Source organism: Saimiri boliviensis, chromosome 2 (genome assembly GCF_048565385.1).
Source record: "Saimiri boliviensis isolate mSaiBol1 chromosome 2, mSaiBol1.pri, whole genome shotgun sequence".
Classification (NCBI taxonomy): domain Eukaryota; kingdom Metazoa; phylum Chordata; class Mammalia; order Primates; family Cebidae; genus Saimiri; species Saimiri boliviensis.
The window spans coordinates 129,935,359-129,948,923 of record NC_133450.1 but is presented as its reverse complement, the minus strand read 5'-3'; the positions used below and the strand labels follow the sequence as shown (position 1 = coordinate 129,948,923).

Here is a 13,565-nt window from a genome sequence, read left to right as displayed (position 1 = left end):
TAAACAGAAGGCGTTACCACGAGCAGCCAGGGAACACAGGCTATTTTTACAACAGGCCCTTCATCTGTATCAATGGCACCGTTTCAAAGCAGAATGCAGAGCCAACATCAAGGGTTCTCTAAAACACAGTAAACGTGATTTCATCCTTGAAGAGCGGTCTATACTCAGCCACTGCAGTTTCTATAAAAATAAATTCTACAGAAAAATGACTCCAACACAGAGCTGAAGAGCGCAGACAGTACTCCACGTCAACCATCCAGATGGGAAGGTTTGCCTCAGGGAGCGTCAGCATGTGAGCCTCACGCAGCTGTGTGCCAGGGCTGCACCCACATCAAATGCTGCGATGACCCACGCTCAGGACCCTGGGATCCTGGCACACAAGCCTGGCACTGTGAGAAGCCCACCAGTGCCGGCAGCCTGGGTGAGGGCCGCGTGCACGGATGTCCCTGCCTTCTGTCCTAGCACGTGTTGCTCGCGTGTGCCCTGCGGACCCCCTGACTGCAAGAACCACCAGCTCATCTAGTCCCCTGACACCAGAAGCCTGGGTCACGATCGCACTTAGGCTGTCTTCTTTTTGACAGAGCTGCACTCTGTTGCCCAGGCTGGAGTGCAGTGGTGCAATCTTGGCTCACTGCAACCTCCACCTTCCAGGTTTAAGCGATTCTCCTGCCTCAGCCTCCCAAGTAGCTGGGATTATAGGTGCCTGCCACCACACCTGGCTAATTTTTGTATTTTTAGTAGAGATGGGGTTTCACCATCTTGGTCTGTGTGGTCTCGAATGCCTGACCTTGTGATCCGCCCACTTTGGCCTCCCAGAATGCTGGGATGATGGGTGTGAGCCACTGTGTCTGGCCTAGGCTCTCTTCTTAATAAGGAAAAACAGGATCCTTAAGAAGGAAAATATTAAGAACTCATCCTTCCTGGGCATGCAAAAGCAAACACTCTTCAATTCCACTCCTTGGCCCCCTGGCCTGCACCCCGACCACACCCAGGCCACCGGGCCCTCTGTACTCCGACACCCACCATCACCGGGACTTTAGGGCCTACCGGACAATCAGTCAAGGAAGAAGAAGACCCAAGTGACATGTGCCCTCATCACCTAGGTGATCCATAAATATAGCTGAGGAATGCCTGGGGCTGGCCAGGAAAGAAAGCAGGAGAACAAGGGTTCAGAGTCACAGACATCTGAGCAGGAGGATGGAGCCTCTCAAGGAGCAGTGAGCCAGTCCATTTTAGCACGGGGAGTGGGGCAAAGCTGGGAAAGGTGACTGGTGGCCAGTCACAGAGGTTTTCAGGGCTGCAGTAAAGATTTTTCGATAAGCTCCTCCTGGGTCAACCTGAAGGGCTCTGAGGATGAAAGAGTGGGGCGCACAGCTGGGCGGGGCTGCCGTTCAAGAGGGTGAGTGGGGCCTGCAGCAGCAGAGGGATGGCTCCCACATGGCCAGCGCCTCCAGGCATCTGACGGCTTTCAGTCAGTGTCTTCTGAGAATGGACAGTGCAGGATCCTCCTGGCCAAAGACTACCCCACAGTGGTTCCAAAGGTAAACTGAATTTTCCCTTTCAAAAAAACCACACGTTTGGAAGGGGTCACACTAAGAGGAGTTTTACACCTTTCAGGCAGGGCCCTGTCCCTGCAAGCGAGGAAATCAGGCCCAGTCTCTTCCCCAAACACAAACTGCTCTCTGTCGCACCCCAGCCTCCTGTTGGGAAGAGGCCAGCGCTGCCATCACCACCTACTCGCCTACTCGTCCCGGGCCAGGGGACACTGACTGCTGCTGTTACCCCTCCATCCTCTCTTCTCTGGGCTTGGCAACTTGGTTTCCCCCTTTCTTTCTGATTTATGCTTCACCAGTTTGTTCAATCACAAAAGCGTCAAAGGAGAAATCACCGTCGAGTGATGAAACTCAACTAAAAAAGAAAATAAATGAGAATGGCTCTGACTGGAAGGGGGAGACTGAAGGGGTGAACACAGAGGAAATCTCTGAGTGGGGTGGCACATCTAGACATCACTGCACCGACTCTAGCTTTTTGTCACAAATGAATGCAGTACTTGTTCATTCTTCCTTCTGTTGTGGACATTTTAGGAGGTGATTTCCCCGGCCTTTCCAGTGTCTCTGAGCCCCAAGCTAAACACAGCAGGGATCCTGTGAACAGCCAGAGCTGCTTGCCAGGCAGCGCAGGTGTGGGCGGGCCACAGGGTGGCCAGGGCCCTGCAGCAGCGGGCTGACCAGTTGCCTTGGCCAGTCTGATGACCGACACACTGGTGGGCCCTCAGCAAAACGCCAGGGGCTTCCAGCGGGAGGCTTGGTGTTTTAAGAAACATTGTACGTTTTTTGGCTTGGTTTCATGCTAATGACTTGTGCCTTTTCTAATCCCATCTAAAGTTCTGTTGTGTTTTCTCCTTTTCTCTCTGGGTAAGTATAATACAAATGAAATTAATTTAATAAATTCCTGGGCAATTCAAGTCATTATGACTCATCTCCAATGTCAAAAATTGGAGAAACGGCATTCTCAAAGATGCCATAATTCTGCACTATTAGAAGTATTTTCTGTTCCAAATAATCTAGGGACACGCCGTCAGTACAGGCACTTCAGTGACATGAGTGATTCTTCCACGGGTGTGTGACACACATGGGAATTACTATCACAAAAGGACATGAGTGAATGTGTAGACGGCATCTAAAACAATAATCTATTAACAAGTACCCCACAGACAGCTGTGATGACAGAAGACAGGACGAGCAACATTTCATCAGGTCCAGGTACCTAATCACCTCTATTGAGGGTGGCAAGGGTTAACTGGTTTGTTCTTCAGCAGGTGTGTGTGGATTTCCGAGATGAAACCCACCGGGGTGAGCGCGTGTCACTGGAGAGCTCACAGCAGAGCGGGGCTGCACAGCGCCTCGCTGCAGGAAGTGAGACTGCGCACAGCAACTACTCATGGACAGTAGGAAATCTTAAATAATAATAAAAACAGCTCATTTTAAAAAACACGCCTCATGTCTTACTTCTCCAACAGTAGACCAAAGGCATGGAAGAGGGGTGGAGGCTTGCTCTCCAGAGAAAAGGCAGGGAGAAAACACCCACCTGCAGCTTCCCAGGCCGGGCCCGTGCTAGCCCCCCTGCCTTTTCCGAGCCTTCACTGAGGCCAGGGAAATCAGCTGGCCTTCTGCTTGCAAAGGTCAAGGACTCAGCCCAAGCAGTTCGCTGAGAAAGCCCTAATGGGGAACATAGGCAAGCTCCTCTACCCTTTGATCCGGCCAAAGTCCTAAGATTCTTACCTGTAAATGAAGGATTTTGGATTCATTATTTCGAAGCATTTCCTTCTGTCTCTCAATTTCAATTTCAAAGCTACATATCTGATTGTGCAAACTTTGTATGCTCTTGTTTTTTTCTACACTTTCATTCTGTAGCAAGGAAACCTAAAAAAGAAATTCTTTAATTAATGTAACCAAAAGTGTTTTCATATCAATTAACAACCATGGTAATCACACCAATTAAATTTTCACAATATAGGCTTTCCATTAGCTTATTGACAGAGTTTCAGAAGGAAAAAAATCCCTTCACACAGAAAATGGTAGTCCTGGTACTTTTCTTTCTTTCTTTTTTTCCCCCTCTAGAGACAGGGTCTTGCTCTGTCCCCAGGCTGGAGTACAGTGGTGCAATCACAGCTGACTGCAGCCTTGACCTCCTGGGCTCGAGTGATCCTCCTACTTCAGCCTCTTGAGTAGGCAGGCCCCAGGTATATGCTACCACCGTGTCTGGTTAGGTTTTTTAAAAAAAAATTTTTTGTAGAGATGGGGTCTTGCTATGTTGCCCAAGCTGGTCTCAAACTCCTGGCCAAAAGTGATCCTCCTACCTCAGCCTCTCAAAGGGTTGGATTAGAGGTGCAAGCCACCACACCCAGCCAGTCCTAATTTAATAAAGAAACCTAGAAAGTCTTTCTCAGAATCTCTTCCAGTAATTAGGGTGAGGCAAAGTGCAGCAGCTAATTGAATATCAGAATAAATGAGGTGCTTTTTCAAGTTTTTGCTAAAAACTAAATGAATCTTTTACCAGAGTATTCTTCAACTGAAGACCAGAAAACACAGTAAGAAAGAGACACTTATCTATCACCCACTGATACCACCACGTGTGTGCGCGTCCCTGAAAACAGGTGTCACAAAGCAGTACTTGCCCTAATTACTTACAATGCACACTGATATTTCTTCTTTTATTCCGTTTCATTTAAGAAAATACTCGTCCCAGGAGGACGTTACGTTGAGCGAAATAAGCCAAGCACAGAAAGGCAAACACTGTGCACTCTCCTTTAGACACGGGATCTAAAAAAGTCAGGCTCACAGGAAGAGGGAACAGTGGTTACTGAGGCTGGCGGAGGTGGGGGATGGGGGCGGGCTTGTGGAGCTGCTGGGCAAAGGGCACAGAGCCTCAGTTAGACAGAAGGAAGGACGTTTTCAGGCCCACCGAACAGCATGGTGACTGTAACTGGTATTAACATGTGTTTCAAGACTGCTTGAGGAGCAGATTTTAAACCAAGTGAGGTGATGGATATGTTAATTAGCTCTATTTAATTATTCTGCAGGGTGTATGTGTGTGTGTTTGTGTGTGTGTGTGTGTGTGTGTGTATGTATAAAAAATCAAAACATTACACTGTACCCCATAAATATATGCAATTATTCTTTGTCAATTTAAAAATGCTGGTCACAACTTACTGAATTATTTCACATCTACCCAGGGACCACACCCTGCAGCTTGAACAGCTCTGCCAACATAAGGAGAGAGCGTGAGGAGAATACAAAAAATTAGATGGGTGCTGCATCCTTGGGAACAGCCCTGTTCACCCTCAACATGGAAAAGCGGAGCTGACACCTGAGGATATCCTTCCACGGGAGCACAGAGGAGCCCCTGCAATCCACGCTACGCAAAGGGAGGGCCTGCTGGGTGAGCAACTCCAACCCCACCTTTGACCTTTCTGAAATCTCTTTCTGAAAAATACCTCCCAAAGAAAAATTAACACCTGGTCTCAAAGATGAAAAGTTCAAGGGTAACACCTATGAGGCCTTCTTCCTCACAAAACTTTTACAAAGGGCATCTTGACCTCCCATCTACTTTCTGTCCACCTGTCTGGGTGGTGGTCTCCACCCCAGAAGACCCTAAGCTCTGTGCAGATCCAACATGTGCCTCTCCAACGATGTGCATATTAAAACCACCAAGACCTGGGGACCAATGGTCACAGAGGGGAGGGCCCGAGGGCATCTTGGCACAAAACCAGGTGTGATCAAGAGCTGACTCCTGATGCTGTCCATCTAAAGGATAACCACCTTTAGCCTGGTTATCCTTTTAGTATTTGGCACAGTTGGTCAAGTCAAGAGACACATTTTGAAGCAATCACTATCGTATTTTTTTTTTTTTTAAGACGGGGTTTCACCATGTTGGTCAGGCTGGTCTTGAACTACTGACCTCAGGTGATCTGCCTGCCTTGGCCTCCAAAGTGCTTGAATTACAGGCATGAGCCACCATGCCCAGCCTACTATCGTATTTTAAAACAAATAATGTATTTACTAAGGGATATAAAACTTACAATGTCTCATGGGCAAAATATAACTTCACTTTCCTAGGATTTTACTCCGCAAAAATCAGCCTTCCTTCCTTCCTTGCCTCAAACGTCCACAAACTCCTACAAGTGATCAACCTGCAGAATGCGGAGCGAGCCACAGGTAGCATCGCATGGTGTCTGTGTCCCTCTGAAAGTAACAATTCATTCATTTCCATCTGTCAAAGACAGGACACAATTCTCAGACTCTTTATTCTCATATCCCTGCAAAAAGATGATATGGATGCCAGCTCTTTTGTCAAAAATCTCAGTAACGTCTCCAAAACACTGTCAATAGGCCAGGTGTGGTGGCTCACACCGGTAGTCCCAGCTCTTTGGGAGGCTGAGGCAGGTGGATCACTTGAGCCCAAAGAATTGAAGACCAGCCTGGACAACATAGCGAAACCCCACCTCTACAAAAAAACACAAAAATTAGCCAGGCGTGCTGCAAACACCTACAGTCCCAGCTACTGGGGAGGCTGGGTGGGAGGATCATTGGAGCCTGGGAGGTCGAGGCTGTAGTGAGCCTCGACTGTGCCACTGCCCTTCAACAAATCAAGCAGTTGAGTGTGAACAGACGCAACTTACAGCGATGAATACACATCATGCCACACTAAACTCAATTCCTTTCATTTTAGGACTTCCCTTATTTAAACTATTTATTTATTTTAATCAAAGAACCCAGCTTCTGGGTCCTGCAGCTCACTGCTTCCACTCTTCTAGCAGGGAGATGCTGAATGCACAGCAAAGTCCACCTGGCAGGTGCGGTTCGAAGGGGCCAGCAGAACACCCGTCCAGGAGGTCCGAGACTGCACTGAGAACACCCTTGACTCCAGCTCACCCTCATGGGGGTGCTCTACATTTCCCCTCCATGTAAGCTTTCTTTTTTTTTTTTTGAGACAGAGTTTCGCTCTTGTTACCCAGGCTGGAGTGCAATGGCGTGATCTCGGCTCACCGCAACCTCCGCCTCCCGGGTTCAGGCAATTCTCCTGCCTCAGCCTCCTGAGTAGCTGTGATTATAGGCACGCGCCACCATGCCCAGCTAATGTTTTGTATTTTTAGGAGAGACGGGGGTTTCACCATGTTGACCAGGATGGTCTCGATCTCTTGACCTTGTGATCCACCCGCCTCGGCCTCCCAAAGTGCTGGGATTACAGGCTTGAGCCACCATGCCCGGCCTGTAAGCTTTCTTAAAATAGAAAAAGGGTGTTTTTAAGTCCAGATTTTACAAAGCAGTGTTTCTTTAGTTTGACTATGAATATGAGAATCAGTCTTTTTTTTTTTTTTTTTTTGAGACGGAGTTTCGCTTTTGTTACCCAGGCTGGAGTGCAATGGTGCGATCTCGGCTCACCGCAACCTCCGCCTCCTGGGTTCAGGCAATTCTCCTGCCTCAGCCTCCTGAGTAGTTGGGATTACAGGCACGCGCCACCATGCCCAGCTAATTTTTTGTATTTTTAGTAGAGACGGGGTTTCACCGTGTTGACCAGGTTGGTCTCAATCTCTCGACCTTGTGATCCACCTGCCTCGGCCTCCCAAAGTGCTGGGATTACAGGCTTGAGCCACCGCGCCCGGCCCTTTTTTTTTTTGAGATGGAGTCTTGCTCTGTCACCAGGCTGGAGTGTGGTGGCGTGATCTCAGCTCACTGCAACCTCCGCCTCCTAGGTTCAAGCGATTTTCCTGCCTCAGCTTCCCAAGTAGCTGGGATTACAGGCATGAGCCACTGCGGCCGGCCAGATCAGTCTTTTTGAATCAGCTCAAACATTCTATTTTCTATGACAGATGAACAAAATGACCTAAGAAATTCCAGCTGACTAATTCTATAGTAAAAAATAAATTCCCATTTTAAGCAAACATAAATCTCTCTGCTCTTTGTCCAGCCTTTGCTTTTGGACCCAGTGAAGGGCACTGTGCACCTTCTTGGGAGCACAGTGAGCATGTGCAGAGCACATGCAGAGCTGAGGGTCAGCTGGCTCAACATCAGGGCAGGGGCTCTGCTCTGATGGACAGAGTCCGGGAGAGACCAGTCCTTTGGCAACGTCCAAAAGGGCAGTGCACAGCTGCGCATCCTGCACGCTCAGGGCTTCCACTGTGACTTGGCTGGAGATAGCTTAAACACAGGAGGCATTCAGAGTGAGAAACCACTGCACTGTGTGTGGGCGGGCTGCTCTGGTATGTCCTGGGGTTTCCAATGATGCAAACCATTTACTTTCAGTGGGGAAAAAAGCACAGAACGGAAAGGAAGGAGCTGAATCCCCACAGGGACTGGGCCCCAGAAGGCTGCCCGGTGACAGCACAGTCCACGACCATCCTGCTGGATAACCATGTGCGGCGGACCTGCTCAACTACTGTGTAACTAACAGCGATAACAAAGTCCGTTCTTAACATGAGAAACAGCATCTATGAGAGTAAGAGGCTTTGTCATCTATACCTCTAATTTTAAAAAGACAAGAAATAAAAGTCCAGCTTCAAAAAGAGGGTAAAAAAGATTCTTAGGTAAATCGCCACTGAACTCAGAGCAAATTCTCGACGCTCACGGGAAGATCACCAGGATTCTGTGAATACGAGCTCTGCGTCACTGCTGCTCAGCACTGTTCTGCTCCGTGTGCACATGTGCACAGGACGCCAATCCTTCCACCGCTTCTCAACCTCAGCTCCAGCATGCAGGTGAAACACTCACAGCCAGGCACGGTGGTTCACGCCTGTAATCCTAGTACTTTGGGAGGCCGAGGCGGGAGGATCATGAGATCAGGCATTCGAGACCAGCCTGGCCAACACTGTGAAACCCCTTCTCTACTAAAAATACAAAAATTAGCTGGGCATGGTGGTGGGCACCTGTAGTCCCAGCTATTTGGGAGGATGAGGCAGGAGAATCGCTTGAACCTGGGAGGCGGAGGTTGCGGTGAGCCGAGATCGTGCCACTGCACTCCAGCCTGGGCAACAGGAGCAAAACTCTGTCTCAAAAAAAAGAAAAAAAAAGAACAGCATGGGAGAGTGAGTCTTTCTGGGACGTGGTCCTGTCTATGTGGAGAGCAAACCAAGTTTCACGAAGTGTCAAATGACAAAATCAGTTGTAATCACAGCAAATGTTTTGTCTCTTGTAAAAGACACAGAACTGTAACGCATTTACAGCGGTAGCCACCCAGGTCAGGGCTGGCGAATTTATCCTGTAAAGAGCCAAGTAGTCAGTATCTCGATCTGTACAGTCCACACGCTCTCTCCAGTCTGCTGCTGTCGAGCAAAGGAAGCCAGCCGCAGGCAACACAGAGGGAGGGAGGATGGCCGTGAGCCAATACGACTTTGTTTACAAAAATACCAGTGGGGTGGGGACTGGGCACCTGACCATCTCTGTGTTGGATTGAAGCTAAAACAACCACAATGTGACTGACATTAAAAAAAGCACTTCACACTTGCTTGGCAATTAAAAAACAAAGAACAAAAACGAAACAGCTTCATTTATAAGCTCAAGATCACATAGGGAACATTTTTTTGACAGTCTCTTGATATGGTTTCTTTTATCCCAAACCCATTACTAAAAGAAGTTTTGTCTTTAAACAATCTGAAGAGGTGACACAAACCCCACCGCGCAGGAAAGCGTGCAGCCCACCTTCTTCTCGAGCGAGTTACTCCACTCCTTCAGCAGGTTCACGTGCTGCACGGCGGAGCTGGCCTCGTGGGCCTTGATCTGCTGGTTTGTCCCCTGTGAGACAAAGATAGGAGGCATTCAGTGACCCTCACTGCATTTCAAAGGGCAGAAAGGCTAACATATGATCCTAAAAGCAGCACTAGACACAAAGAGGGGAAACCTATTTGCGCCAACTTAACAGGGAACCTCTGCGCCTAAGGAGGGCTGTGCTGAGGGCCACCTGGCCACCTTATGCAGGTAAGGAGGCCACCAGGAGTGGCAGAGCCAGCGCCCTGCAATGCCACAGTAAGCATCTCAGGGTTATCTCCCCATACCTCCAGCTCATCTCAAGTGGCTTTTCATCAAGGGTTGATACTCGTAATAGCAAGAAATTAAATTTTAAACTCATTCTTTATCTATTACAAACTACTTTTCTCATTAAAATATAGTATAAGTGGAAAATGTTTAGATACCCGTAGCTGTAGCTAGATACTGCCACAACAGGCTAGTAAACATGTAAGCAAAGTAAGATTCGAAGTAATTTACTAAAGTATCAATTTACTGGTTCAAATACACTGTATCCAAAGATGTATTGCTCCTCATCATTCTAGTATACTTAGAAAAGTTACATACAAAACAAATACAATCTACAGAGTACATAAGATGCAGACCATTTTGGAGTCAGGAATAAGCACATGAAATTGTACTTCATATATTTAAGGACATAATTTGCATGAAAATATAATTCGTTTTGCTATTAGAGAATTAAGAAGCCACAGAAAGCATTTTAATGATCTCCAAAACATATACTCTGTACATAGAATATTTATATATATATGTCGATATAAGTGTTGCAATATATAAACATATATATACACATACACAGAGAGAATGAATGATACTACGTACGACAGAACAGGGGAGGCTCAGTCTTGCTAGAGACTCAAGCAAAGGAAGGCACAGTCATTCTTACTCTTTGGCTGTTCTCTTCCTCAGAAAATACTAAGATGCCAATCTCTCTGTACTGACTTCATAATAATGTATTGGTGCTACATAAAATATAAAATACTTAGTTTTAAGATTAAGATACATATATTTAAATGAAAACTTGGTTCCAATTCACTAGCAATCTCAGCTGTGTTAAAAAATAAACAACAACAAAACACCAGATGCAGATTTCTCACACTACACGTGTGGCAGCAACAGAGGCACTCTCCCGCACTGTTCTCTGGGAGGTGTGCTCTCTAGGAGCTCTGCTCCATTTGTCGTCTGTCCCCAGCTGGGGGTGAGAGTCAGCACAGACATGTACATCAAATGCATTTATGGATACACACGTGTGTGATCCTTACAGCTGTGTACTGACACACACGCTGTTGAAACTATGCTCAGTTTCGTAACCGCTTCTACTCAGGTAGCAGCTAAAATTTCTATAACCGTCTACCTGAAAACCCCACCAAATGTCAGGCCTATCTGTCACATTACTAGCTGGTTTTGGATGCAGTACTTCTCTTAATGCATTAGCTTCCACCTCAGCACAATGTCCACCTCAAGTCTCAAATCACCACCAACTGGAAAGCGAGCATCCCGCCTGCTGCACGTGGCTCTTGCCACCCATGCAACAGGGTGTTTCAGTTTCATGACAAGGAATAAGGAGTCCAGAGCTTGCATGTTAAAAATGTTAATATAATAACTTTCTCTCATGGCAGAATGTCAGTGACTGGGAAGGACAAATGTCGGATACTGACCTGAAAAACGCAGCCATAGCGCTTAAAACTACAGGTGCTGGGGGCATTGACACACTCTGACAAGTGTGCACTCAACTGCAACGGGAAAGAGACGTGAGTTGTGGCACAAACGTTTGCATGAAAATGTTCAAACATATTAGGGCACAGATAGCATCTGAGTTGTACTATTAAGAATGGTGTTTATCGCTACAGGTGTGTATATATCATCTGCTGCCTAGGCTTCTATGCAGTAAATATACGGTCTAGTCACGTGTATACACATATACGCCAATATACAAGAATACATTTACTATAACATTTCTTAAACTTGCAGTTTCTTTAGAACAAATTGTTCAAAATGTGATATGCCATCTGTAGTGCCAGAATTTAAAAAAGAAAGAAAAAACATAAACTGAAATGCACATTTAAGGACCATAAACAAAAATAGCATGAAACACAAAAAAATAGAAAGCATTCAGAATGCAACTGGGTCACACACCTAATATACGGTACACAAAAATAAAAATATTTTCAAAGCGAGCTTACACGATGTACCATTACTCAAAATACTTGAGATAAGTGCAGATGAGTTTTTCCTTCATCTGAAAAGACTTTTTCCCTCTGTAAAGACCAGAAACTCAGGTACTTTTTCAAAGACCTCTAAGATCAATCTAACAATGTGGTCTTAATACTGTCACCTCTGATTGATGTCAGGAAAATTAGGTGGGGCTGAGAGCAGATAACTCATCTTGCAAGAAAAAAGTCTCTTGCTCAGCTCAAATGCTGCCGAGTCACGAAACAAAAATTACTTACAATGCCCTAACGAGAGAAAAGGGAATGGAAAAGACTACATTTCAAAGACTTAGAGTCATGTGTTAGGCTAATACAAGTCAGGTATAGTTTTTGTCTTTTACGTGCTTTATCATGCCCCAAGACTGGACAGAAGTTCTGGCTTTTATTGAAGATATTCCCATCAGGAAACTCTAGGGACAGATCTTCTTCACAGGAAACAATCAGCCTCTCCTTAGGAGGACGGGTGTGTGGGTGGCGCAGCCGGGAACATGTCTCTCTGTGTGCCAGCATGCATGCGTTCCCAGGGCTCACAGAGCGCATCCTCCTGGAGGGTGCAGCTAAGTTCTACACTTCCCAGTCCACCAGGACGAAAGCGGTCCTTTCCTCTAGATGGATAGTTAGAACAGAGGGGAAAATGGATCCCTGCTGTGAAGGCTAAGGAGGACGGACAATGCAGGAAGGGCCTGAGGGCCTCACGTGGCCACTGCTAGGGCCGACCTGACCTTCGAGGACAGTCTCAGAGCCAGGGCAGAGTCATGGTGGTAGGAACCTGGCAGCCTGATGCCTTTACTGCTCCTCGGAACCTACACTGGCTGCTCCTGCAAGAAGCGCCCACAAGGTGCATGACAGGTGACTAGCAGGGAAACACAGCATGAAGACTGTGCAGAACGACGTTAATTAAAAAGTTTGGAATGTATTCTTCCACTGTCACTACTGCAATAACAAAGTTGAGTGGCAACGCTATTACATGTTCAGCCAGGGACACACTGGGTGTGATGCATGTTATTTTTAGTGTACTACAGTAAATTCAGGGTTGGGCCTTTTCTTAAATTGGTTTACTTTCAGTATTCTGAGTCTTAGGCAATCTGCAGGAGCTCTGGCAGACAGGCAGGAATAATCTATAGCCCAACAGCACCTTTCACTAGAAACCCAACAGAAATGCAGGTTTAACAATGTTTTCAAAAAAAGAAATTATTCCAACAGCATGGACTCTTTTTTTTTTTTTGAGACGGAGTTTCGCTCTTGCTACCCAGGCTGGAGTGCAATGGCGCGATCTCGGCTCACCGCAACCTCCGCCTCCTGGGTTCAGGCAATTCTCCTGCCTCAGCCTCCTGAGTAGCTGGGATTACAGGCATGCACCACCATGCCCAGCTAATTTTTTGTATTTTTAGTAGAGACAGGGTTTCACCGTGTTGACCAGGATGGTCTCGATCTCCTGACCTCGTGATCCACCCGCCTCAGCCTCCCAAAGTGCTGGGATTACAGGCTTGAGCCACCGCGCCCGGCTTGGACTCTTTATATATTAACAGAAAATTGTCCAGCTGTGGTAATAATTGACAGGTATTTTTCCCTAGCTCCTCCCAGGGGCACGTTCAGGGCCCAGAGACCACTGTCATCAGGCAAGACATTGCCCTCACCCATCGGCTTCAAGGTCCTGGGAGGACACGCCTCGGGGGAGAGTAGCTTGTGGGTGCTGGGTCCCTGGCCCTAGCCCCACATGGGCCCTCTTACCCAGTCAGGGACAGGCGAGGCTGGTTTTCCCTGCTACCCAATATATATGGGTAAAATTTCAGGCTGCTGAAAAATGCTGAGGTGAGCCACCTCCTTAGATCAGGGCACCACACAGCCAGGGAGCCCAAGGTAGCACCAGATGACTCCCAGAACATGCTCCAGGTCGGGACAGGTGCAGAAATGTTAAGAATCCTTGAAATTTTCCCAGCTGGACGTATCCTGATCCAGTGAAGTCAACGCAAAATCTACGTATCTCAAAAAGAGAGTGCCCCCAGCACTTTGGGAGGCCGAGGCGGGTGGATCACGAGGTCAAGAGATCGAG

The 13,565-nt window shown here is 47.1% G+C and overlaps 1 protein-coding gene across 11 annotated transcripts in view; it reads right to left on the bottom strand.

Moving 5' to 3' along the window:
* The window catches only part of TRAF3 (TNF receptor associated factor 3), a 133,988-nt gene that overhangs the window by 9,621 nt on the left and 110,802 nt on the right, over window positions 1-13,565 (bottom strand). For 10 of the 11 annotated variants that reach the window (XM_039462944.2, XM_074394336.1, XM_074394335.1 and 7 more), the window contains 3 exons: window positions 10,961-11,035; window positions 9,198-9,290; window positions 3,282-3,422 (listed from right to left, as the gene is read on the bottom strand). In XM_039462944.2, the coding sequence (XP_039318878.2) occupies window positions 3,282-3,422; window positions 9,198-9,290; window positions 10,961-11,035 (309 nt within the window). The remainder of the gene's footprint in view (window positions 1-3,281; window positions 3,423-9,197; window positions 9,291-10,960; window positions 11,036-13,565) is intronic. The other variant, XM_074394341.1, reaches the window with a different exon arrangement.